This window comes from Scomber scombrus, chromosome 7 (assembly GCF_963691925.1).
Source record: "Scomber scombrus chromosome 7, fScoSco1.1, whole genome shotgun sequence".
NCBI lineage: Eukaryota > Metazoa > Chordata > Actinopteri > Scombriformes > Scombridae > Scomber > Scomber scombrus.
Window position 1 is genome coordinate 17251550 of NC_084976.1, and position 22742 is coordinate 17274291.

Here is a 22742-nt window from a genome sequence, read left to right on the forward strand (position 1 = left end):
GCTGTTAACTTTCTACTTTTAGTGTAATTAGGATGACTGTGAATCACGACCGACCGATGACTTATTCCAAAATGAGACGGCTTGTGTCCTTTTTCTCAGGTAAGGTTTAACCAGACATGCATGAGGATGAAATGACTACAACCAATACAGAAGAATATAACATTTAAGTGATTTATCCAGGCTTTCACTCTTTAAAACATTTTTAAAAAGTAGTTAAATGTTCATAACAAAATGTATAGCAGTTTCATAGTTCTTCTTTATTCTTAGCAAAGCACTTTTTAATTTAGAATAAGCATGAGAACTGTTGTATAGGCTTAGTTAACTTAATTATTATGGTTGGTATTATTATTGCTCTTTCACTCAGCCTTCAGTTAGTTAAAGTTATGGGGACCACTTAACACTTACTTATTGAATAAATGCCGCTGTTGAGCTCTTATGTAAGAGGCAACCCCCCTCCCTGTCTTACAGCTCTGCTCAAGGGGAAGAAAGCTGGCTTCAGTGACTTCCTACACAAACTGGTTTCCAGTCAGCAACTCTGCCAGCAGTAAGTCACAACTTTAAAAAAAAAAAAAAAAAAAAAAAAAAAAGGTTAACAGCTTTTTTCTTCATGCTGAATCTCACCTAAACCAACATGTACTTTTGTTAACCTCATGATTGAAGCCTGGACACCGAGAAGCTCCTGCGACGGCAAAGCAAACTGAGAAGACCGAAGGAGGACAAAGTCAATGTGGTGAGGGACATTTTTTAAAGACTACACTAAGTGTTGACAGAAGATGAAACCAAATATGACCTCCTGACCATCCTGCCTCTCTGTGTCACTTCTCTCTCTCCACAGAGCACAGTGAACCCTGAAACCTCTCGGTAAGTTTATTTTGTCTTGAGGTTTAGATGTATTTCATGGAAGAAACACAATACAGAGCAACTCTTTTTTGCTGTGGCCTAGCACCTCAACAAACAAAATAGTTAAAAATAGTTTTAAGTTGTTGCTATACAATATTGAGTTATTCTAATTAATGTATAGATTCATAGATCCGTAAAAAGCAGTCCTTATTAAAACATAAAGGGCAATGTGATAGATAGTAAGGAATTCATAAATTATTTTACAAGATATTTTGAAACCTCTTTAGATATCCAGAGAATAAAGGGACTGGAGCACACTGATTAATTCACAGCCCTAAAGTGTCTGCTTTGACACTTCTTCATCAGAGTCCAAGTGCTCTGGCTGTGAACTAGAGCATCAGTGTGCTCCAGTCCCTTTTGTTCTCTGTAAGTCTGTTGTCCTCCAACTGAGAAGCACCTGATTCAGCGGAATTTTGCTGAAAGATGCGCAGACAACCGTGTTTCAAGAAGGTGTTAAACAATCAGTCTGATCTAAACGCAACAGATGATTTAATTCATGCATATTCATACATGCATACAGTGAAACAACAATTACATTACCGAGAAAATGTTCTAATAAATCAGATCTGTGATTAATGACAAACATTTTAGGTAAGCTGAAGTCATACAGCATATTGTTGCTGTATATAACAACATATATCTCTTCATTTGTTGTGTTAACCAGGATGAAACCGTCCGATTTTGACTACCTCAAAGTTATCGGCAAAGGAAGCTTTGGAAAGGTAGGAAATCTCTATCCTTGCAGGTTTTTGTGTTCGTTCTCTGAATTATTATTATTTTTGGACATTAAATATCAAAACTTTTACAGGTGCTGCTAGCAAGACATAGAAAACAGGGAGGCTACTATGCTATGAAAGTTTTGCCGAAACAGATGATTGTCAAGAGGAAAGAGGTAAACTATCCATCCATCCATCCATCCATCCACTGTATCATAATGTATGTCTGTAGCAGAGACGTCATGTTTTAGGAACCATCCACTGTATCATAATGTATGTCTGTAGCAGAGACGTCATGTTTTAGGAACCATCCACTGTATCATATGTATCTCTGTAGCAGAAGCATGTGATGGTTGAGAGGAGCGTACTGCTGAAAGGACTGCAACATCCATTCCTGGTGGGACTCCACTTCTCTTTCCAAACACCAAACATGCTCTACTTCGCCCTGGACTATGTTAATGGAGGGGAGGTACGTATATGTAAATACTTGTCTCTGTCAGTCCTGTAGCTGTTTTAGTAAATACTGGAAAACACTTCAAATTTTTCATGTCAGATTTAGAGTCAAGGTTACAAAACTCCAGCAGAACACATTTAGCAATATTTCTATGGTTATATTTGTTTAGCTTGAGACAATGCTACAAGCTCTCAACAGTGCTGCTGATGTGCTGAATGTAGTTGTCGTTCTGTTTCGTACATGCTACGCCCATTAATAGGCTTTGCTATTGGTATACCTCTGAGGCGCTTCCATGACACCCTGAGTCAGATCTTTGCACCTACCTCCCAATTAGGAGGTACCATCCACCCACTATAAAGCACCAGCATACCCACTGTTTGTCTCCTTTATATTTTGTTCCGCTTGGCTCTCTAAGGCTTCACTTTTGGTTTACCCCAATAAGGCTCCGCCTTGGCACCTGATAAAAGATCTTTGCACTCACTGCCCAATTAGGAGGTAGCAATCTTGTAGCATCCCCCAACTGTAAGACCCTAGAGTCTATGCTGCTCGTCTCCTTTTTTCATTCAGCCACCTCAAAAAATGGATTGCCTGCTGGTAGAAGTCCACTCTCAAGTGACGCAGTGGAAGATAACTGCTAATAGCCAGTCCTGTGCTTCTTGTGCCTTGTTGATGCCAAGCAGACACGTGGGAGTCCAGTCCTGCCTAGCCATTCCTGCCATACCATCACGATCTTGGCCACAATGAGGGTTTTGGGCCTGTTTGTGCCTATGTCTTTGGCCAGAGATAGCTCTAACCCCACCAGGGGGGTATCTGTCACAATTTTCCCTGTTCTGTTTCCAACCTATGTTGGCAATTAATTACACTGATGCTGCAAATAGAGCGAATACCCATTTCCTGGTGAAAATTGCACTCTGTATATTCTTGGTGGGTAGTTTTTGTTTCTAATGGGATAAATATGTTGCTCACTGTGGGAATTTAGCTATGCCACCCTCTGATTCTCCTATTCTCCCTAAGGCAGCCCGCCCACTGACAGTGCACTGAAGAGTGTCTCCCCTGGGAGAGACTTCCTGTGTGTTTGCAACCCGTCAACATTTTGTTGCAGCTTGTATCTCCATTTGCACGATTCACATAACTATTCTACATGGATAACAATCAGAATCATACATATATAACTTTAAACTATATAAATATAGTCTCTAGTTTTATTTCATATCTGCAGACACCAAGCACACGTAGTACTTGTAGTTCTTTCTGGAGTCGCTTGGAGAACACCTTCCACACATGTGCAGTAGAAGTACAAGTGGCCCTTGTAGGAGAGTGGCTGCGTGGACTATGACAAATTGGAGACTTGTATGAAATAAAATAGTAATAGTTACCTCGATGTAAGTCCAGTTCTACACATTCTGAGTACATGTGTAGTCCTCTAACTACAGGCCCAGCTGTCCCCTGTTTAATTCTGTTGCTGTGCTCAAAAGGAGACGAACAGCAGGTGTGCTGGTGCTTTAAAGTAGGTGGATGGTACCCACTGTTTGGGAAGTTAGTGCAAAGATCTGTCTCAATGTGCTGAAATGGAGCCTCGGAGGGATATACCAACAACAAAGCCCATTAAGGGGCATAATATGTACTTACAGAACTGGAGTTGAATCCAGGTAACTACTATTTTCAGTGTATGTGACCACTCATCTGTTTGTCCTCAGCTTTTCTACCACCTTCAGAGAGAGGGGCTATTTCCTGAACCCAGGGCTGCTTTCTATGCTGCAGAGATGGCCATGGCACTGGGCTACCTGCACTCGCTTAACATTGTTTACAGGTACACATACACACACATATAAGCACTGCAAAGTCAGTCTTCAAAGTCTTTTTTTTGACTCATTGCTTTTGCTCACTTTCTTACCTCATGTTTGATTTAAACGTGTTCCACATGTTTTATTTATTCATGCAGGGAAATCCTAAAGACATTTTCAATTTGATGAGAGTTCTGCATTAAAAATGTTCTCACTAAAAACCACTATGTCCTCCAACAGTATTTTAAAAAATAAAGAGTAAAAAGAAGCAAAGCAAAGCTGAAACTAGGTGAAAATTGTAACAGCAGCCAGTATATATTTTGTGAAATACATTTTTGCATCGGTTTCCCTCTTAGAGACCTCAAACCTGAGAACATCTTGCTGGACAATGAGGGTCATGTGATGCTGGCTGACTTTGGACTTTGTAAAGAAGGTGTGGCCATCGGTGGGATTATGCACACGTTCTGTGGGACTCCTGAGTACCTTGCTCCAGAGGTGCTACAGGGTCACCCATACAGTCCAGCAGTGGACTGGTGGAGCCTCGGCAGTGTGCTTTTTGAGATGCTTTATGGAATGGTGAGAAAAACGGACATTAACTTTTCACAATCTCACTTTCTTTAGCATCTTCTCCTCACTACATCCCCCTGTTCTCTCTCTCAGCCTCCATTTTACAGCCACAGCAAAGCAGAGATGTTTGAGAACATACTTCACGCTCCTCTGCAGCTGCGTAGTGGGGTATCTCAGGCTGCTCGCTCTCTGCTGGGAGGCTTGCTGGAAAGGGACGTCTCCAAACGTTTAGGCCAGAGCCGTGACTTTGTAAGTCCGCACACAAAAGAAAGACAAAAAGCAATTAATATAAACACACATAACCACAGCAGGGTTTATTTCATTTTATATCCAGGTGGAGCTGCAGGAACATCCATTCTTTGCATCCATCAACTGGGATGACCTCCTGGCCCGAAGAGTTACAGCGCCCTTCATCCCCAAAGTGGTACAAGTGATTCAGAAGTTTGTTGTGAGGACTCTTTTCTTTTTAAATCTATTGCACAGTTTACCTGAGTGTGTGTCTGTTCTTCTATCTTTGCAGACCGGTCCCTCTGATGTCAGCTACATTGACCCTGAGTTCACAATACAACCTGTCCCAGCCTCCGTCAATGAGAGGTGTCAGATGGGCGCAGTGAGCGAGGCCTTCCTGGGATTCTCCTACATGAACCCAGAAGAGTGCGTGGCAGCAGGGCCTGTTTCGTAACACCGCCAAATCCTCTGGGAGCACTGCAGCGATTGTTCAAATATTTATTTTTTATGTGATAAATTATTAAATCAGTCTATTTTTAAATACTTAAGCAAAATATTCCTTACACTAACACTGCAGTGGACTTGCATTGTCTAATTGTGTGTGTTAATGTGCTAGCAGTAGGAAATAATAGTGCATTTCTAAGTATGTGTATTTTATGAAATCATTTCACAATATGGAATAGGCGGGTCACTATTTCACAAGTCCTGATTACCTTAATGTATCAGAACATGAGACAATAAACCATCCATTTGATGTTTTTTTTGTTAAACACCTCACATTATTTCCTTAAAATATACAAGCATGTATTGCAACATCCCCATTCGGCGATTACATTCACAGTTTACAGAATAAATACTTCACAGACTGCCTTTAAAGTCTGCACAGTGACAAGAGGCACTGTACGTCTCAAACAAAATACAGAGAACTCCTTGTGGCATTTACATAAAACAAACAAAAGCATGCCAGTCTGTTTGCAACTCCTGATACACAAATTGGTCCCATCTCTGACTTTATGGTGAGGAAATATCTTTTTTTAGAGACAAACAGAAAAAGCCCATCACCATGGAGAATCTAATGGGTGTCTCCGGGAAGAGAGCATCTGGTGTGATCCTTTCTACCCCATTTCACAGAGCTGAGTATAAAACAGTTTGTACACACTTAAAGGAGTTTTCTGTCTGTCAGTAGATGCTGAAAAAAGCGTAGCTCTGGTCACTCTGGCAGGTGAAGTAAGCTGTCAGCTGACCATTGCAGATCATCAGAAACAAGCCGCTGCCTATGAAACAACAATAATGTACAACACTTTAAAGAACTGATTACAGAGATGCAATTATTGACAGGGAAGTTGCCAATTAGTTTTACCTAAAGCCAGCCACCACTGCCACACCATGGGAAACTCCATCATCACTGCAGCATAAAAAAAACAAAATATTTAGTATTTTTGTGAGCGCATTAGTAGTACTAGTAGTAGTATTTTGTAACTTTGTGCTCACCTAGACTGGTGATAAATACATGCAGCAGCGTCACAGTGACAGCGTAGTCCCAGACTCGCCTCTTCACCACTGCAACAAACAAAAGGCCACTACAAAAGTAGGTGAGCTCCAAGGAAAGGAGGTTCACTGCAGGAGGCCAAAACAGTGAGAAAAAAACACATGAAAAAACACATTTTTTTCTCAGTGAGAAAAAAACACACAAAATACACATTTGTGACCGTGTTAATGTGTGCTCACCCAAATATTTGGAGTTGGATTCAGTAGGCTCAGTCTTAAAGTCAAATGGAATCAGTCCATCAAAGTGATCCAACCTGTATAAAGTGAAAAGTGGGTTAAATATCAAAAGAAGAGGAAAACAAACTTCCAGCTATTACAACTAGAGAACTTAAGTACCATAAAGCGTAGATATAAGTCACTTTGCTTCAGAAAAAAGGGAGTCTCCACTTATAGGCTACAGGGTAATGTAAACACTTCTTCACAGACTTATTTTGACAAATCTCACCGCAAAATGCTACAAACGTTGATCCATCACCAAATTAACCCACTATGGGATACTGGAGAAAAATAAACGGTTGTGCACAGATTGCAGTATGTATCTCATCGCCTTCAAATACCCATGAAGTAGCCTACATACTGCAGACTGCACATGGCACTATATTTAGCGTACACACAAAAAAACAGCACTACCTGCCCCAGGTTAGCAGTGTGTGTATGTAGATAATACAACAATAAATATAAACTCAGAGCACTTTATTAGGTACACCTGTATAATTTAAGGTATTTTAAATACAACAGCTCTGCTATAAATTCTACTTTGACGAATATTACATGAAGATGATAAATCTACTTTATGTTTATTATTGAAGTCATAGTGAATGGTGGAGTAGATTATATTTTAAATACATTTTACAAAAATAAATATAAGCTTTGTGAAAGTATTATTTGTGGCATTAGATTGCACAGTTATTCCTAATAATCTGCTCGGTGAGTGTATATTATATTTAAGATTTTATTTATCAATTATCCATGTAAACACAATATCAACTGTAAAAAGCACATTTTGACACCACAGTAAATGGCCTCTGCAAAACATAATCAAATAATTTAAGTTGACACTTTGTTCGTGCTCAAAGTGATGATCTCCACTTCCTACATGACTTCTGTATGTTAAATTATACTCTAACACGCAGGAGACCCCTGTTTCATTATGGACTACCCCCCGCTGATTATGGTGGTGGTGATGATGATGATGAAGATGAAGATATTCTGTTTGCATGTGCATCAGTGCGCATGTGTATGTGTGTGTGTGTGTGTGTGTGTGTGTGTGTGTGTGTGTGTGTGTGTGTGTGTGTGTCTCTCTCTCTCTCTCTCTCTCTCTCTCTGTGTGTGTGTGTGTGTGTGTGTGTGGGGGGGGGGGGGGGGGGGGGGGGCTCACCTGAAGGCACCGAAACACACGCTGCCAATCATGTAGAACAGACAGTAAAATATGAACAGACACAGCAGCAGATTGAAGAGCACGGTCTGGGAGGGGGGGTGGAGACACACAGAGAGGGAAGGGAGTCATTATTTCACAACAGTATAATCCGTCTAGTAGGCAACACCACATATTTTCCCAACCCTAACGCCACATTACCAAAACCTGGAGCTGTGTGTGTGTGTGTGTGTGTGTGTGTGTGTGTGTGTGTGTGTGTGTGTGTGTGTGTGTGTGTGTGTGTGTGTGTGTGTGTAGCCCTGCAGTGGGAGGGCTGTGCGCTGTAGGTGAGCAGGCAGATAGCTACTCTGTCGTGTGTTACTGCAAAGCCTGACTTGCTGCATACACTTTAAATTAAAATTAGAGGAATTTTGCGTGTGTATGTTAAAATAAAAACCCCGACAATCTTGTGTCATTATGTCATCTTGGTTCTTTCATCGCTCATTGATTTCCCTTCAGTCGACCGACAGACGATCTGATCGGACAGGTCACAGCTGCGGGTTACATCCTCACACACGAGTTGCCCCTCTTACCTTCGAATCGACCGCTTTGCCTTTGAATGCCATCTCATGATTTGTACATGATGTTATATTACAGAATAATCCAGGGTTTGCTGCAGGTTGCACGACCCGGCTAATCCCTCAGAAAGTGGACTTCTTCTGCCATCTAGCGACAAACACAAGACACCAACCTGAGCCGCCGCCGCCGCTGCTGCTGCTGCTTTTACCAGAAATGAACTCACTTCACCTCGATCAGGGCGGCCTTTGTTGCCTGAAATAACCACTTTTCTCACAGCGTACCTGTTATTCAGCACATAATGATATAGTAATGGGTGTTATAAGGATTTTGTGTTTCATTAACCGTGTGTTTCCAGCATTATTATGGCTAAACTGGTCCATAAAATCTCCATAACCGCTCGTAATGGAGGGATTGAATACTGCAGGTTAGCTGGAGATAATTTGCTTCAGTATGAGTTAGTGGACGACTATAGCGACCCAACCAACACTTCAAATCAATCAAAAGACCCCAGACAGTGAATGAGTGAACTGCTTATCCCATTAATTCAATTTAAATGGATTTGCTGTCACGTCAAAACCATAAACTACGATATGTAGCAACATCCAGCAGCCTAGAAATGCCATAAAGTGATGTTGGACCGCAACACACGATACCAGCCTCCATGTGTGTGGATTAATTTACTCGCAAAACATCACCTCTACTTCACAGTATTAGACGTGATGTTTCGCTCTAGAGATTGATTATAGATTAGCTGCTCATTTTGTCCGGCTTTATTTAATGTTTCTGTTCAGCTTTATTATAGCGTCATCAGCCCACATAGCTGCAGATGTTTTGTAAGTACACTGACAAATCGTGTGTTGCAAAGTATTTGGGTCGTTTTGGTTCATAAAAATCACTTCGGGTGGTTAATACAGGCCTGAGTATTTAACACTACATTAAACACGGTCGTGTATTAATTAATTATCGCATGTTTTTGTGTGTGGAATCTACACAAATTGTCCGTCAGACGATTGCAGAGTGATTAAAGCGTCCAGTTTGACCACAGAGGGACCTCAGCAGACACACTGCGGTCCTTGCGCTTCTTGAGAGGAAAATACTTCTCAGCCTGTTTATGAACAAAGAGAAACGAGCTCCGGTCAAGTCGCTCTCACTCGTTACACCGGGAGTGAAGTGAGTTTTGGGCGTGTTATAAGCACACACAGGCCTGATATTGACCACCGATTGAAAACTGAACTTTTCCGAGACCCAAAGTTGTCAGGCAGCGCATCTCACACGCATGCGCATCCCTCTATATCCAGCTCTAAATAAGAGTTAAAACAGAAACGAGGTGAGTTCCACTATTTCTAAAACATTACCGCTGTTAATACTCATTTATTGCCCTTAACAGAGGCAAAATGTGAGAAACCGGCCTTCGTTTTGCTAGTACGCGTTAGTTCGCATTATTTCCACTCTGATTTAAAACGGCGAGAATAAATCGTTTTTCAAGTTTCTATTGGAAGAAATTAATCAAGCAACAATGTTCAAGCTCGTCACAGTGGCACGATGTTATTGCCAGTCTGTCTGCTATTGTGTGAAATATTGATGTTTTGCAAATTGCCTTTTCCTATTGTTATTAACCGGGAAACTTATTTATTACAGATTGTCCTTAGCTGGTTGCATCCAGTCACAATGCTAGGGCTAGCCGCCTAGCAATCCTCCGTCCACTTGAACGGAGAGGAGCTAGCTGGGCTAGCTTCATGTCAGCGCTAGCTAAACCTGGGCTGACATTCCGTGACAAGGGGAAAGTGAAGAAAATAACCAGAGTGAAGGAAAACACCAAGTCAGGAAATTACACAGCAAGCATGTGCTTTTGTTCGACGCGTAGCGGCTTTGCGTGCTTTGTTTAAATAGGTAACTTGAGTAATTTACATAGTTTAAACGTGTTGGTGGCCTCTTCCTATGCTCCGCCATTTTGTATAAGACGAATGCTAATCATGGGCGCTCTTACATACACTTTATTTATGGCGAGAATAAAACTGAGGTATGAAGTGGAAAGTCAAACTTAATCAACACCAATTGGCTCGGGCTGTTGGTTACTTTTCATATGCTTATGGCCTCCGAACGAGCAGAAAATATCACCTTAATTCAGTGTTGAACATGCGTCAAGACTAAAACGTTATATCGCAATTTTAGTCGGATTAAAACGATTTGAAGTTTGGCCAGTCAGTGCAGAAAACAGTGTTTTCCTTGAAATTGATTATCAAATTACCCCCACAGTTGCCCATAACCAGGCAAACAGCCGGTTTTAAGAGATACTGTTAAAACAAGGAAAAGATGAACTTGTGTGGTAAACTTAAAGTTGAGACATCTTTCATCGTGTTTGTCAATGATCTGGATGAAGGTTCATCCTAATGGGGCCGTTTGTGCACCTATTTCCCGGTTAGTTGACCAGCAAAACAATATTATTATTGACTGTTTTGTCTGAAATCGAAGTGCATGGTGTATCCTGCAAGCCAGCACACAGTCTCCATCTAGCGGTGATGTTGCGCAACACTGTTTACAAGTGCAGGTATAAATTGCATTTGGAGTTGGGAGCACTTCGTAGATAAAACAACACAGAGGCTGCCACACTGTGATAGTCTCTTACTGTCAACACAGATGGAAGATGGCATCACTGAAGTCAGAAATATGGACTGAGCCTCTCCTTTAAACATCTGTGTCATATTTTGATTATTTGCAGCATCTTTATGTGAGTATATGTTGGTGTTGTTGATGTAACTGTCATGTCGTTTCAGGTTGGGGATATCAGAGGAGTGGGAATGACTGACACTCCGCCCAGTGATGGACCCTCCCAGGGAGCAGAGTTTGACATGATGGGTGCTCTGGACTGGAAGGATGGTATTGCCACATTGCCAGGGAGTGACATCAGGGTATGATACAGATTCTTACGTGGATTATTTGTCATCTTTAAATTAATCTCCAGCTATTTTTTTAATCTATTAATTGTTTTGATTAGTTTCTTATTTTTAATTTATTTGATTCCAGCTTCTCAAATCTGAATATTTTCTGGTTTCTTAAGTCTTCTTTGATAGTAAACTGAATATCTTTTTGTTGTGGACTGTTTGTTGGGACAAAACAAGACATTTGAGGACATCACCTTGGGCTTTGGGAAACAGTGATCAAAATTTTTCTCCATCTTTCTAGATCAAACAACTAATCGAGTAATCAAGAAAATAGCCATCAGATTAATTGATAATGAAAATAATTGTTAGATGCAGCCCTATTCAGGATCACCCTTTGTTATGTGTATACTCATGCAAATCTGTATGAGCAGGTTTTCACACAGTGGTGTTTAAAGTGAAAACCACCGTCTCTTACTAAAAAATAAATGCATTTCTATGAAATAAAACATAGACTTTCAGGGGAAAATAGCAGAAGCTCTGTTTCGCTCAGGTAAGCGGGCCACACAATTGGTGTGGCTGTTAGATTTGCTTCACTCACCTGCCAAAACAATGGTAATCAATTGAGTGGCTGGTAAAATGTGAGTCACCAACCATGTGGCCAATGGACAAAAAAGTTAATTTTGCAACCCGCGGGTAATGATTGTAACCATCGTTTAGGCCATCAACTACAAATATAACTGATCAGGAGACCTTGGTTTAATCATTTATTTTCAGAGAAAAACCCTCATGAGAATATCTTTTTCCTCCCCTGTTTCTTTCAGTTTCGCATGACAGAGTTTGGTACTCTGGAGATTGTCACAGACCTCGAGGTCAAAGGACAGGAGGCAGAGCCTAAATGTGAGACCTTGGACCCAGCACCCTCTCACAGTCCCACCCCTCCACCAGAGGGCCAATCACAGGCTGGCACAGCCACAGTTCCATCCAGTCAGAGTCAGTCAGGATCATCTAAAAGTAAAGGTAGGACAGCATATGTTTAACCTTTACAGCACTGTTATCATATAGTATGGCAGTGTTTATGCCCTACTTTGGTGCAGTGAACTACACTTCCTTCTTCTCTGACCTCTAGGCCTTGGCCCTGTTCTCCTGTCTTTAGATGAAGGCCCCAGTACAGAGGGCCCCAGTGTGGAGATTGGCCCAAGCGTTGAAGTTGGCTCCAGTGGTGTCATGGGCCCAAACAGGGGTCTGGCAAGATGCAGGGCCTGTGGTGGGCATGCTCCCCGGGATGCCCTCCTTCAGGGCAAGTTCTGTAGCTCCATTTGTGCCCAGCCCTCCAGTGGCAGGTAAAAGTCACACGTCTTGTATTCTCCAGTGCCACGTTGTTGTCTTTTAAGGTATTACGGTATGTTGTTTTATCATGAACCAAATCTCTTGTACAGATCATCTCCAGGGGAAGCACGAGAGAGTCAGGCAGTTGAAGGTGAGAGGCTGGGTAAACGTGTGCGCAAAAAGAGGAAGATCTATATGGATTCTGGTGATGAAGAGGAAGATAATCAGGAGGAACCAGAGGTAAGGAGCATACCCGTAACATTTGCTACCACTGCCAGGGCTATGGGCCACTTTATCTTGCTGTAATGAACTGTTTTGCTAACAAAATATCATCTTCTGTAATTTTCCTATTATTATTATTATTGTTGTTGCTCTCTTTATCTTTATGTCAAGAAAATACACAAAGCCATAGGGGGGAAATGTAATAGTGCCAGTTATAAACAGGCTTCATTTTGTTCAACTTTTGTAGGAAAAAGCCAAGACGACCAAAGGCAGGAGAGGTCCCAAAATTGCCAAACTTGGTATGTGAGACTGCTGCCACTGTAAAAGGAGGGAGGGAGGGATGGAGTGAAATGTGTAATGCCTGTAAATCCTTTAAGTCTTAAAATAGTTTGCATTATGCTACCTCAAGTCCAGTCTTTATGTAGCTAAAACATTTTGTTTTGTTAGTCTTAGTTCACTGTTGTGTTGTTCCTCTTGTAAGTCTTCTGATATATCAACAGTTACTTTTCTCCTCAGATTTGTGATCTTGTTGTAAATTAGGTCTTATTTTCAATTCTACTTGGCATTTAAAATTTCTCAAATCTTTTAAAAAGTATTTTTCTTTTAGTTCAAATTTGGAGGCACTTTAGGAAACTTGATATAGGCATCTGCTCACATGCACACAAACGTTACAGGAACAGAACAAAACATTTTCTTTTCCTAATAATCCATTCACATTTATTTCTATAACATGATTTAATAAAATTGTCACGTAAATTGGGCTCATCTAAACCTGAATAAAACTGTTTTAAACAAGGGGGGGAAGTTTATCTACAAATATGTTTGTCACGAGTGGTGCATGATTAGACTTAAGTGTTTCAAATATAAACATTGGCTGACACATTTATTGTTGAAATTTTTCTTTGTGACCCGCCCCTAGTGGCCACTGCACCCAATAAAAAGCGTGCGTGGAGCTGGCCTGCTTATCTGGAAGAGGAGAGGGCTGTTGCTGCTCCCGTCAAACTATTCAAAGAGGTGTTTATTTAATTTAATGTTTTCAAATATAATCAGATGGTTTTGTTTATTTGGTCTGTCGTAAACAGCCGAATCATGACTGTGATGTGATTTCCATTTGTCTTGCAGCATCAGTCATTTCCTCAAAGCAGAAACAGTTTTAAGGTGGGAATGAAGCTGGAGGGGCTGGACCCGTGTCACCCGTCTCTGTTCTGTGTGCTCACTGTCGCAGAGGTACGGGTGCTACTGTTTCTTTATGATTTTGGTTTATTACAGTATTTTTATCTCTGCCCATAATTCACTCTCTCGTTTCTTGTCCTCCTCTATCAGATTCAAGGCTATAGGGTACGACTTCACTTCGATGGTTACCCAGAATGCTACGACTTCTGGGCCAACGCCGACTCATGGGACATGAAACCTGCAGGCTGGTGTGAGAAGAATGGACATAAGTTATTGTTGCCTAAAGGTATTCACAAATGCTAACTATGGTTTTACAAATAACCATTAAATTAGTGTTTTGCAACAACGGGTCTGAGTAACTTTGTCTTGTAGGTTGTAAGGATGGAGAGTTTAATTGGAGCATGTATGTGAAGAACTGCAGGGGTCAACTGGCCCCCAAACACCTTTTCAAGAGCCTCAACACAGTGAGTATCAAGCACAAGTGGGGGTTTTTCATGTATTGTCTATCCACAGGCTAAAAGTGTTTGGTTTTTTTAAAATTATCTTTTAGTCTGTGACTCCGTCTGGATTTCGAGCAGGGATGAAGCTGGAGGCAGTTGACCGCAAGAACCCGTCGCTGATCTGTGTTGCAACCATCGCAGCTGTCGTGGACAACAGACTGCTTATTCATTTTGACAACTGGGATGACACATATGATTATTGGTGAGAGTCCAGCAGATGAGGGTACTCAGAACATGTGTTGCTGGGCTGACACGAAAAGAGAAGGCATGATCAAAGCTTTAAATCCAAGTGAAATGTGCGGGAGTTAGATGTCAGTAAGGCATCAGTATGGTGGTTGGTGCCTAAAGTCAAGCCGTTCGATTATGGCAAAAATCATAATTATGATTATTTTGGTCAATATTGAGATCATGTTTATTTAACATGATTACTCATTGACAATAAAAACATACATTTATTGAACTGTTATTTAAAAAATTGTCAGAAGCAGTATCATATATAGGTCTCCTGGAACTTTTTAGCAAACTTTCAGACCTGCAAAAGAGACCGGTGTCTTTTGTTTATCGGTATATTTTTTTTACTGTCCTGCACATCAATATAAATCACAATTTGCATCGTAGTCTCTGTATGTTTATATAAAGCATCTCACCTGTGCCCACTCACTGCCATGATCTCTCTCGCCTCGACTCCCGCTTCAGACAGTGTCTGTGCGGCAGCGGCTGTCAGTACGTGGTTGGTGGAAGATGTATGTGTCACTGTCCCTGCACATCCTGGGTAACATCTGTGACAGCTGGTTTACTCCCAGAGGAACAGCTGTATACCCAAGGCTGTCTGTTGGTGTTTGTTACAATCTAAGCAAGATAACGACTTTTAATGTTATTAACGGTTATTAAAGCACCTGTAAAGTGGTGCGATACATGAAAAGTTAAAAGTCCCAGTGCTGTTATACTCTGTATCAGCACTTATTAAATAACACTTGTCCAATCAAATTTCCTGGTCAGAACTAACTGTTGAATAATTAAAAGTAATTAATAAAAATAAATTAGATCAAAATAAATTAGATCAACTATGTTTTAGTGCACTGCCACAACCTGCTGAAAACTCCTAAGATTTGGTAATGTTAAAAGTAATGTTAGGTTATGCTGTCGGATTCCCGAGTTATTTTAAAAAGGTTGAGAGAAAAAAAAGAATGCACAACGGAACTGAGAGCATGAGCGAATGTGAGAGAGAGAGAGAGAGAGAGAGAGAGAGAGAGAAGGTGTGAAGAGAGGGAGTGGTGGTTATTCACAAAGCCAGTGAATGAGAGAAATAAAACGTTATTTTCTCATTGTTTCATGGCAAACGTTGAGAAATGTCCTCTCAGCATCATTAACTGGTACTAAATCGGAAACCAATATCATAATTAGAAATAAAAAATGATTAATTGTCCAGCCGTAGCCTAAAGATGATTGGAAATGAAAGTGATAAGTTAAGAAATGAAACAAAAAAATCTGGAAAATAAGGTCACACATGTATAAACTTCAAAACTGTATGAATTGTTAAATGTTTAATGTTGTTTAATGATCAGGTGTGATGCTAGCAGTCCGTACATCCATCCTGTGGGTTTCTGTGAAGAGGCCGAGCTGACTCTGACCACTCCAGCTGGTAAGACACAGACCAAGACACACGTGGGTCAGTATAATCTATTTTAATATACTGTAGGGCCCAACTAATGTATGATCTAACTAACATTATAATATATACTGTATGTGCTAAAAAAGATGTAGCTTATTCTGCTGCAGAACTAATGAATAATTCCCTGATTTGACTCATTTTCTTATAGAAAGTATTCTGCCTATTTTGGTGTTTCTGTAGCAAAAAATGATACAAGCGTAAAAAAAATGTTTCTTAAAGTTTGCTATGATAAGCAGTTCTAATTTCTTTCTGAATAAATGTATAAAAGATAGTTTTTAAAGTACAGCAGTGGAGGAATGCATGCTGCCTGTGAATGCCTACATCGTCTTTAGTCTTTGATGGACGATACATTAATGTAACAGCCTTATATTAGGCTGCACAGATGTTTTAATGTCTGATTCGTCTTCAGTGACTGACAGATCCATCTTGTCTTTGTCTTCTCTCCAGAATATAAACAGCCTAAGAGCTTCTCCTGGGAGAAATATCTGGAAGAGACGGGCACACAGGCTGCTCCTGCTCGGGCTTTCAAACCCGTACGTTTCACACACACACACACACACACACACACACACACACACACACACACACACACACACACACACACACACACACACACACACACACACACACACACACACAAAGTGCACAAAGACGTATAATATGCACAGTGTGTAACAGTAACCTACATACAGCTGTGTGATTTGTATGCTGCTCTGTGCTACAGCGGCCTCCGCACGGCTTCCAGTTTGGGATGAAATTGGAAGCTGTGGACAAAAGGAACCCCATGCTCATCCGTGTTACAACTATAGCAGACACTGAGGACCACCGACTGAAGGTACGAAGCGTCTCCTCGTCAAAATGTTGTTTGACTTGTCTCTGTGCGCGGCTTCTGTCTAATCATCTGGTATTTTTCTGATTTCACTGAATCAGATCCACTTTGATGGCTGGAGTTCAGAGTACGACTACTGGGTGGAGACAGACTGCCCTGATCTGCACCCTGTAGGGTGGTGTCAGAAAACTGGACACCCTCTTCAATACCCTAACGGTGAGACACACTTCGACTCTCTCTGTCTGTCCCGCCAAGTAGTTAGTGAGGTCAGCTGAGGATCCAACATTTTAATTTCAACACAGTCAGCACAGTTTGTCTCAGCCTTCATGTAACTTCTATAATGAATACAAAATGGAAATTTTCCTGCAGTTGTTTGCATACTTTTATTCACACTCTTTTGTGTGTGTGTGTGTGTGTGTGTGTTTCAGGCTCTAGTGAGGTATTGACTGCCCCAGGACAAGGATGTCCTACCCCAGGATGCAACGGGGTCGGCCACATCAGAGGACCTCGCTATGGGACCCACTACACGTCAGTAACACTCGCTCAGTTGTGTTCTTTCACAAGTGCTTCTTTTCTTTTTCTGTCTGTGTGTTGTATTGCTTCTCCATCTTAGACATTTAAAATTCCTTTTTGATTTAACGGCTGTTGCTTAACACATTTAAAATGATGAAATCCAGTTTCTTAAATACTTGAACAAAAAAATTTCTCAATTTCTTATTTTCTACATTCTTATTTCAATTCCTATCCCAAATTTTCTGTATCTTACCACTACTGCTCAGACAGCATGTTACTGGTGTGAATGTCATTAATTCTTGTGTGGGCTGCCGGCTGTGTAGATGTGTTGCTCGTGTTTGTGTGTGGGGGAGTTTAATGCGATTTTAGCTGCTTTTCCCTCTTATTCAGTGTGATTTGTTTATTACAGAAGATCAAAAGTGAGTTTTCTGTCTCATTCACAGTTTGGAAATTATGGTTTGTCCTTTGTTAAAGTTTTTGTGGTTTTATGTGTGCAGTCAGGTGAGCTGTCCCTACTCGGAGATGAATCTGAACAAAGAGGGTTTGCTGCCAGACCGTCTCAGTGGAGAGCGACCTCTCGCCATCAGTGGACCTCATCCCCGCGGGCGACGCCCCGACCCTCACACAAACACTACGACACCGACCTCTTCAACGCCAGATCAGCCTGAAGGAGCTGAAGAGTCCCAGAACAGGTTCGCTGAACTCATACAACACTGACAGCATGAACACACTCCCATGAGAACTGCTATCAGAGTTTTACATGCAACTCTATCCAGTGGTCTGTGCCTGAGAGCGGGTTATCTGTGTTGCTAGGAAACCGGTGACCGTGGAAGCTGAGCGTTCAGGACGCAACAGTCAGCCAGATCCACCAAGTGGCGCCAGTGAGCAAAGCCAAAATGGAACCAGACCTAAAAGGTACCTGAAACCTGTTCACTGCAGAGTGTGCATTTGTATTAGAGGAGACACTTTTTTAACTTTTATGTTGTTGTCTCCTTCAGGACTGCTCCGGTTCCCAAATACCTGAAAATGCACTATGTCAAAGAGGAGATTGGCGATGGTAAAGGTGCATGTCAGTGTGTGTAAAATAAGATGTAAAATAAAGGCTGTAACTCACCACCTCTCCCTCACTGACTGCAGTCTCTCCCCTCCTCTCTCCTCTCCACAGCCTCTCCAGACACCATCTCTCTCCAGCAGGCCCTCCACGAGTCTGTTTTCTCCCCTGGCATCTCTGCCTCCCCCCCTCACCGGGTGGCTCTCTGCTGGGACAAACACTGCCAGCTGCTGCCTGAGGTCCTGGGGCTGACTGCCAAGAGAGTGGCCACATGGAGCGCTGAGGAGGTCCGACATGCTTACTCACTCACTGTGCCAACACATGAAAAGCAGACATTCATTCACTTGTCCAACATGAAGGCATCTGATCATTCAGAGAAACCGCTACTGTGCATAAATACTTAACAGGAGCTTTCTTGTTGTTAGACTGAATTGGTGCTTTATCGCTTCGCCTGTCAGATTTAATAATGTTTCCATAAAGACAAAAAGGCACTTTGAGCCGAAGATAAACGTTTATTCAGTTAAACAGCTTGAATGTTGCAGCCTGTCACAGCTGTTTTTTTCTTTTTTATTAGGTGGCTGGTTTTGTCAAAGGACTCCCAGGATGTAAAGAACATGCTGCTACATTTAAAACAGAGGTAAGGGCCTCATTTCACTTAAGTGATTTGGGAGAACTGCTTTTATGTAGATTGGAAATAGTGAAAGCGTCATGTCTCACAAATGATTGTCGCGTGCAAATAGCAGATGACTTCTCAAATACTCATGCATGAATTGCAAGTTTATTTTGATCAGTGAAATTACGACAAAATAAACAGGAGAGAAAATGATCTCAAGTTGCAAATCACAGCTCGCATTTTTCAGTTTTTGTGCAACAGGCCAAACTCACCAGTGCTTCAGATTAGTGCAACAATGTGTTACTGATTACGATTCACCCAGGTCTGGTTTTTCCAATTAATCAGCTTTTCTTACAATATATTGATCCAAAATTAAGAAAAGGTTATTCTCCAATTTTTCTCACTCGCCTACTGTCCATCAAGTTACTCGTTTAAAAAAAGACGTCTCTCTGTATCAATGAAAAAAGAAGCAGAGAGAAATAAAAACTTTTGGTGAACAGTGAGACTAAAGGCAGTTGTTTAGCATTTTAAGATATGCATTAAGAAACATGCTCAGCTCTTCTGTTTTGAGTTCACAGCTGCAACTTAAAAACTCACACATGAGGCATATCTACATAAGCATTTTGTTTACTAATCAAGTCAATATTTCCTGTATGTATTGCTGCTACCCATGTGTACTCGGCCAAAACAGTCTGTTCATATAATCATTTTTTTTATACCAGTCACAGTGTGCAGACTTTGCAGTTTGCTGTGTAGCTATGTGCAATGGAATGCCTGCATTTCCTAAAATTTGCATATATTACATATGCTAAGGAGACATTTGTAGAAAAATCTCCTGGCTGATTAGTTGATTGATATGCTCTCATTTGACCAAATTCACACTGGTCAAATAATCACTGTGTTACTTTCACATGGAGAAAAGTGCTCAATCGCCTTCAAGGATTAATCTATTATTTTCTGCGGTGGGAGGGACAGAATAACAAATAACTTAAGGTGTTTGTTTTCACAATTTTGAACTCGCCCAAACTAATGGAGACCGCCAGATCTAACTGTATGTTTACTGAGCGTTTACTGAATCTGTATTATCTCTATAATTGTACAAAAAATATTTTTTTAATGCCAAAAATAAAACCAAATATCCACTCTTTTGAAATGATTAGTATTTGGGGGCCTCTGTGCAGCGCTGTTCCGTTATGTGACTAAACCTCTGTGTCATTTCATGGAAAACTCTTAGTAGAGTAGCTCCTTTTAAGGAATAGGGTGTAAAATGTGTGCCTAACGAGTGAATGTTGAAGTGAGAAAGTGACCGACAGAAAAGTGACTGTGAATGCGAGTAGCAGAGGAAAAGGTTAGCAGCAAGTTTTCAGTAAATGTACAGACTACAGTGTGCAGCTTCTCAGGACAAAGAAAAGTCACAAAGTCTGTTGTTTCACCGACTGCTGGAGAAGTGAAGGTTAGCAACAACGAGAACGGAGAGAGAAATAGAGAACGGGGAAATGTGTGGCTGCTGAGTTCACTCTGTCCCCTAACATCCAACAATTGTTCATTTTCTTTCCCCCTGCGACTAATCGATTATTTGAAGATTATGTCTAATTTCAGTCAACCAAAATTTTCTTTGGTTGACTGCAGCCCTAAAGAAATGTGAATATTTTTTGTCTTTGACATTTTTGATTCGACACGAAGCGTTTTAATGCTGCCAAAAAGGATTAAATGTCAAACTGTGCATAATGTTTTGTAGATGTATAGTACCAATTTCACACCACACACTAATCAGCTGTGAATAAACCCACGATGATGACGTGTCCAGTTTGAGTCAGTTTAGATCAGTTATCTGTCTATGACAATCGCCTGCATTTTCTTCTTTTCTTTTTGTGCTCTTTAGCAAATAGATGGCGAAGCCTTCCTGCTACTCACCCAGGCGGACATCGTTAAAATCCTGTCCGTCAAGTTGGGTCCGGCCCTGAAGATCTACAACTCCATCCTCATGCTGAAGAACGCCGACGAAGAGTAAGACCCGACTCCTCGGGTTCATCAACACTCCGCTAAAGACGTTTGACAAAATCAGCCAGAACGGGTTTCATGTCGTCGAGCTCTGTGACGGGACTGCCACACGAGAGAAACAAGTGGAAGTCGTCAACTCTGAAACGTCCCTCTCTTCATCTCCTCTGTTCTCCTCTCTCCATGATGGACAGAGTTTTACACGACACCATGTGGATTCCTTAACTTATATCGTGTTTGTTTACTCAATCATTAAAAAAAAAAACTACAGGCACCTTCAAGGCTTCTTAGCATTGTACAGTATGTGAATTGGGTTTAGTGTCACTATTGTTTCTTTTCCCTTTTTTTATTGAGAGTGTAATGAGATAGTGCTTGCGCTCAGAGCAGATGGAACAAGTGTGTTTGTTGCTTCTACTCAGCAACAGATCTTTGTCTTTTTTTTTTTTTTTTAACTGCCAAATACAATCGTGAGGTGGCGAGAGAGAGAGAGGTTTTCTTTTAAAAAATGTATGTGAAACCCAGGGGAGCAGAAAGCACTATGTAGTTCAGACTTTCTCCTGTAGATGGAGAGAATGGGCTGCCACACGGGCCCAGAGGCAGCAGAGAGTTTTGTTCATGTGGAGTTGGCTGAAGCTTGCGTTGAATGGAAGATTGGAAAAAAAGTGTGTGTGTGAGAAATGAGGGTGTAATATGTGACAAGCAGGGCTAAGGGCTAATTGTTAAATCAAGGAAACTTGCTTCTTTTTTTTTAAGGTGGAACGAGACAATAAACCAGCTCTGGTCTTCTGGTTGTTTTTGATGGAAACGGCAAACGAATATGAATGTTTAAAAAAAACAAAAAAACAGCTTTTAGTTGTTTTGTTATCATTTCCTTGACTCCTTATCTTGTTTGTTTCAAATAACCTCCTGTGATTCACTCTGTAAATAGTATACAGCTACAAAAGGACTGTCCTCGCTCCCTAACAGATTTTACTCCTGCTCGGTTATGCAAAGGCTTGACATCTGTCGACAGGAAAGGACATTGTGACAGTGAACTGAAAAAACGAGCCTCAATTCATACATAGATTTTGAGAAAAAGAAAAAGAAAACATTGTTAGTGTCTTTGTAAATCAGTGTGTGCTTCAACAAGTCGGAATGTGTACATCAGCAACTGTTTATATGCAAACAGCTTTTATTTATGTATTCTAATTTAAGGGGTTAATGGTACCCCGTTTTGACTCAAAGATAGCTGTGGCTGTTTGGTGGTGTGTGAATGGGTGAAATAAATGAGATGCACACTGCCTGCTGTCCTTATTTGACCTGAGTCGTTTCACCACACACACAGACACACAGATAATCTTCACATTTTTTGAAGTACTTAAATACTGATCACTACTTTAATCAGTTTAACTTGCATAGAACCAAGTGAATACAGCACAAAAAGAAACTACAAAAAAAGTCAAGTAGAAGTAATAATATGACAGTGTTGCACAAATCCAACAAAATAAAAAAACACCCACAGAGGTTTCAGAAGATGTGGTTACAGCAAAGGCCAATGAGTAAAAGTGTTTGAAGATGGCTCTTAAATCTCTCAACAGAAGACAGAAACGTGGCAGGAAGTCGAAGTTTCATAGTTTTGAAGCGGCTATAGAGGGCTTCTCACCATACAACACTTATCCTGGATCTGTGGACAGACAGGAGACTTGGGTCAGTGTGTTATAGGGACAGTAGCTCTGTAATGTTGGCAGAGACAAGACCACTTAAAGCTGAATTAACACAGGATACTAAATTGAGTTCTGTGGCTAACAAGCTACTCCAGGGAGGGAGGCGAGAATATGGTCCCTCCTTGTTAAA

General features: G+C 41.0%; 3 protein-coding genes across 5 annotated transcripts; 2 read left to right on the forward strand and 1 right to left on the reverse strand.

Annotated features, from left to right (window-relative positions):
• sgk2b (serum/glucocorticoid regulated kinase 2b) lies at positions 1-5413 on the forward strand. The gene is made up of 12 exons (XM_062422218.1): positions 1-99; positions 469-544; positions 661-730; positions 836-861; positions 1565-1622; positions 1709-1792; positions 1954-2085; positions 3768-3880; positions 4211-4430; positions 4515-4670; positions 4756-4845; positions 4942-5413. The coding sequence occupies exons 1-12, from the start codon at positions 33-35 to the stop codon at positions 5101-5103; spliced, it is 1254 nt and encodes a 417-aa protein (XP_062278202.1). The 5' UTR covers positions 1-32; the 3' UTR covers positions 5104-5413.
• Positions 5414-5828: 415 nt separating this feature from the next.
• LOC133984067 (putative transmembrane protein 244) lies at positions 5829-8180 on the reverse strand. Its single transcript, XM_062423314.1, has 6 exons — positions 8145-8180; positions 7576-7661; positions 6378-6451; positions 6141-6266; positions 6010-6054; positions 5829-5923 (listed from the first exon to the last, which is right to left on the reverse strand). Exons 1-6 carry the CDS (start codon positions 8175-8177, stop codon positions 5829-5831), a joined length of 459 nt encoding a protein of 152 aa, XP_062279298.1. The 5' UTR covers positions 8178-8180.
• A 1254-nt stretch (positions 8181-9434) lies between these two features.
• l3mbtl1b (L3MBTL histone methyl-lysine binding protein 1b) lies at positions 9435-22179 on the forward strand. 3 transcript variants are annotated; one of them, XM_062422184.1, is made up of 22 exons: positions 9435-9457; positions 10905-11039; positions 11834-12029; positions 12166-12352; positions 12449-12578; positions 12808-12859; positions 13480-13574; positions 13683-13787; positions 13884-14019; positions 14106-14197; positions 14284-14435; positions 15799-15902; positions 16353-16438; positions 16630-16740; positions 16836-16950; positions 17163-17262; positions 17745-17939; positions 18061-18162; positions 18246-18310; positions 18413-18585; positions 18873-18935; positions 20794-22179. In XM_062422184.1, exons 2-22 carry the CDS (start codon positions 10929-10931, stop codon positions 20920-20922), a joined length of 2499 nt encoding a protein of 832 aa, XP_062278168.1. In that variant the 5' UTR covers positions 9435-9457; positions 10905-10928; the 3' UTR covers positions 20923-22179. The 3 variants fall into 3 exon arrangements, with proteins under 3 accessions (XP_062278168.1, XP_062278167.1, XP_062278169.1); XM_062422183.1 differs by lacking the exon at positions 9435-9457 and adding an exon at positions 9912-10020; XM_062422185.1 differs by lacking the exon at positions 9435-9457 and adding an exon at positions 9912-10020 and having other exon boundaries at positions 18246-18304.
• Positions 22180-22742: the final 563 nt, after the last annotated feature.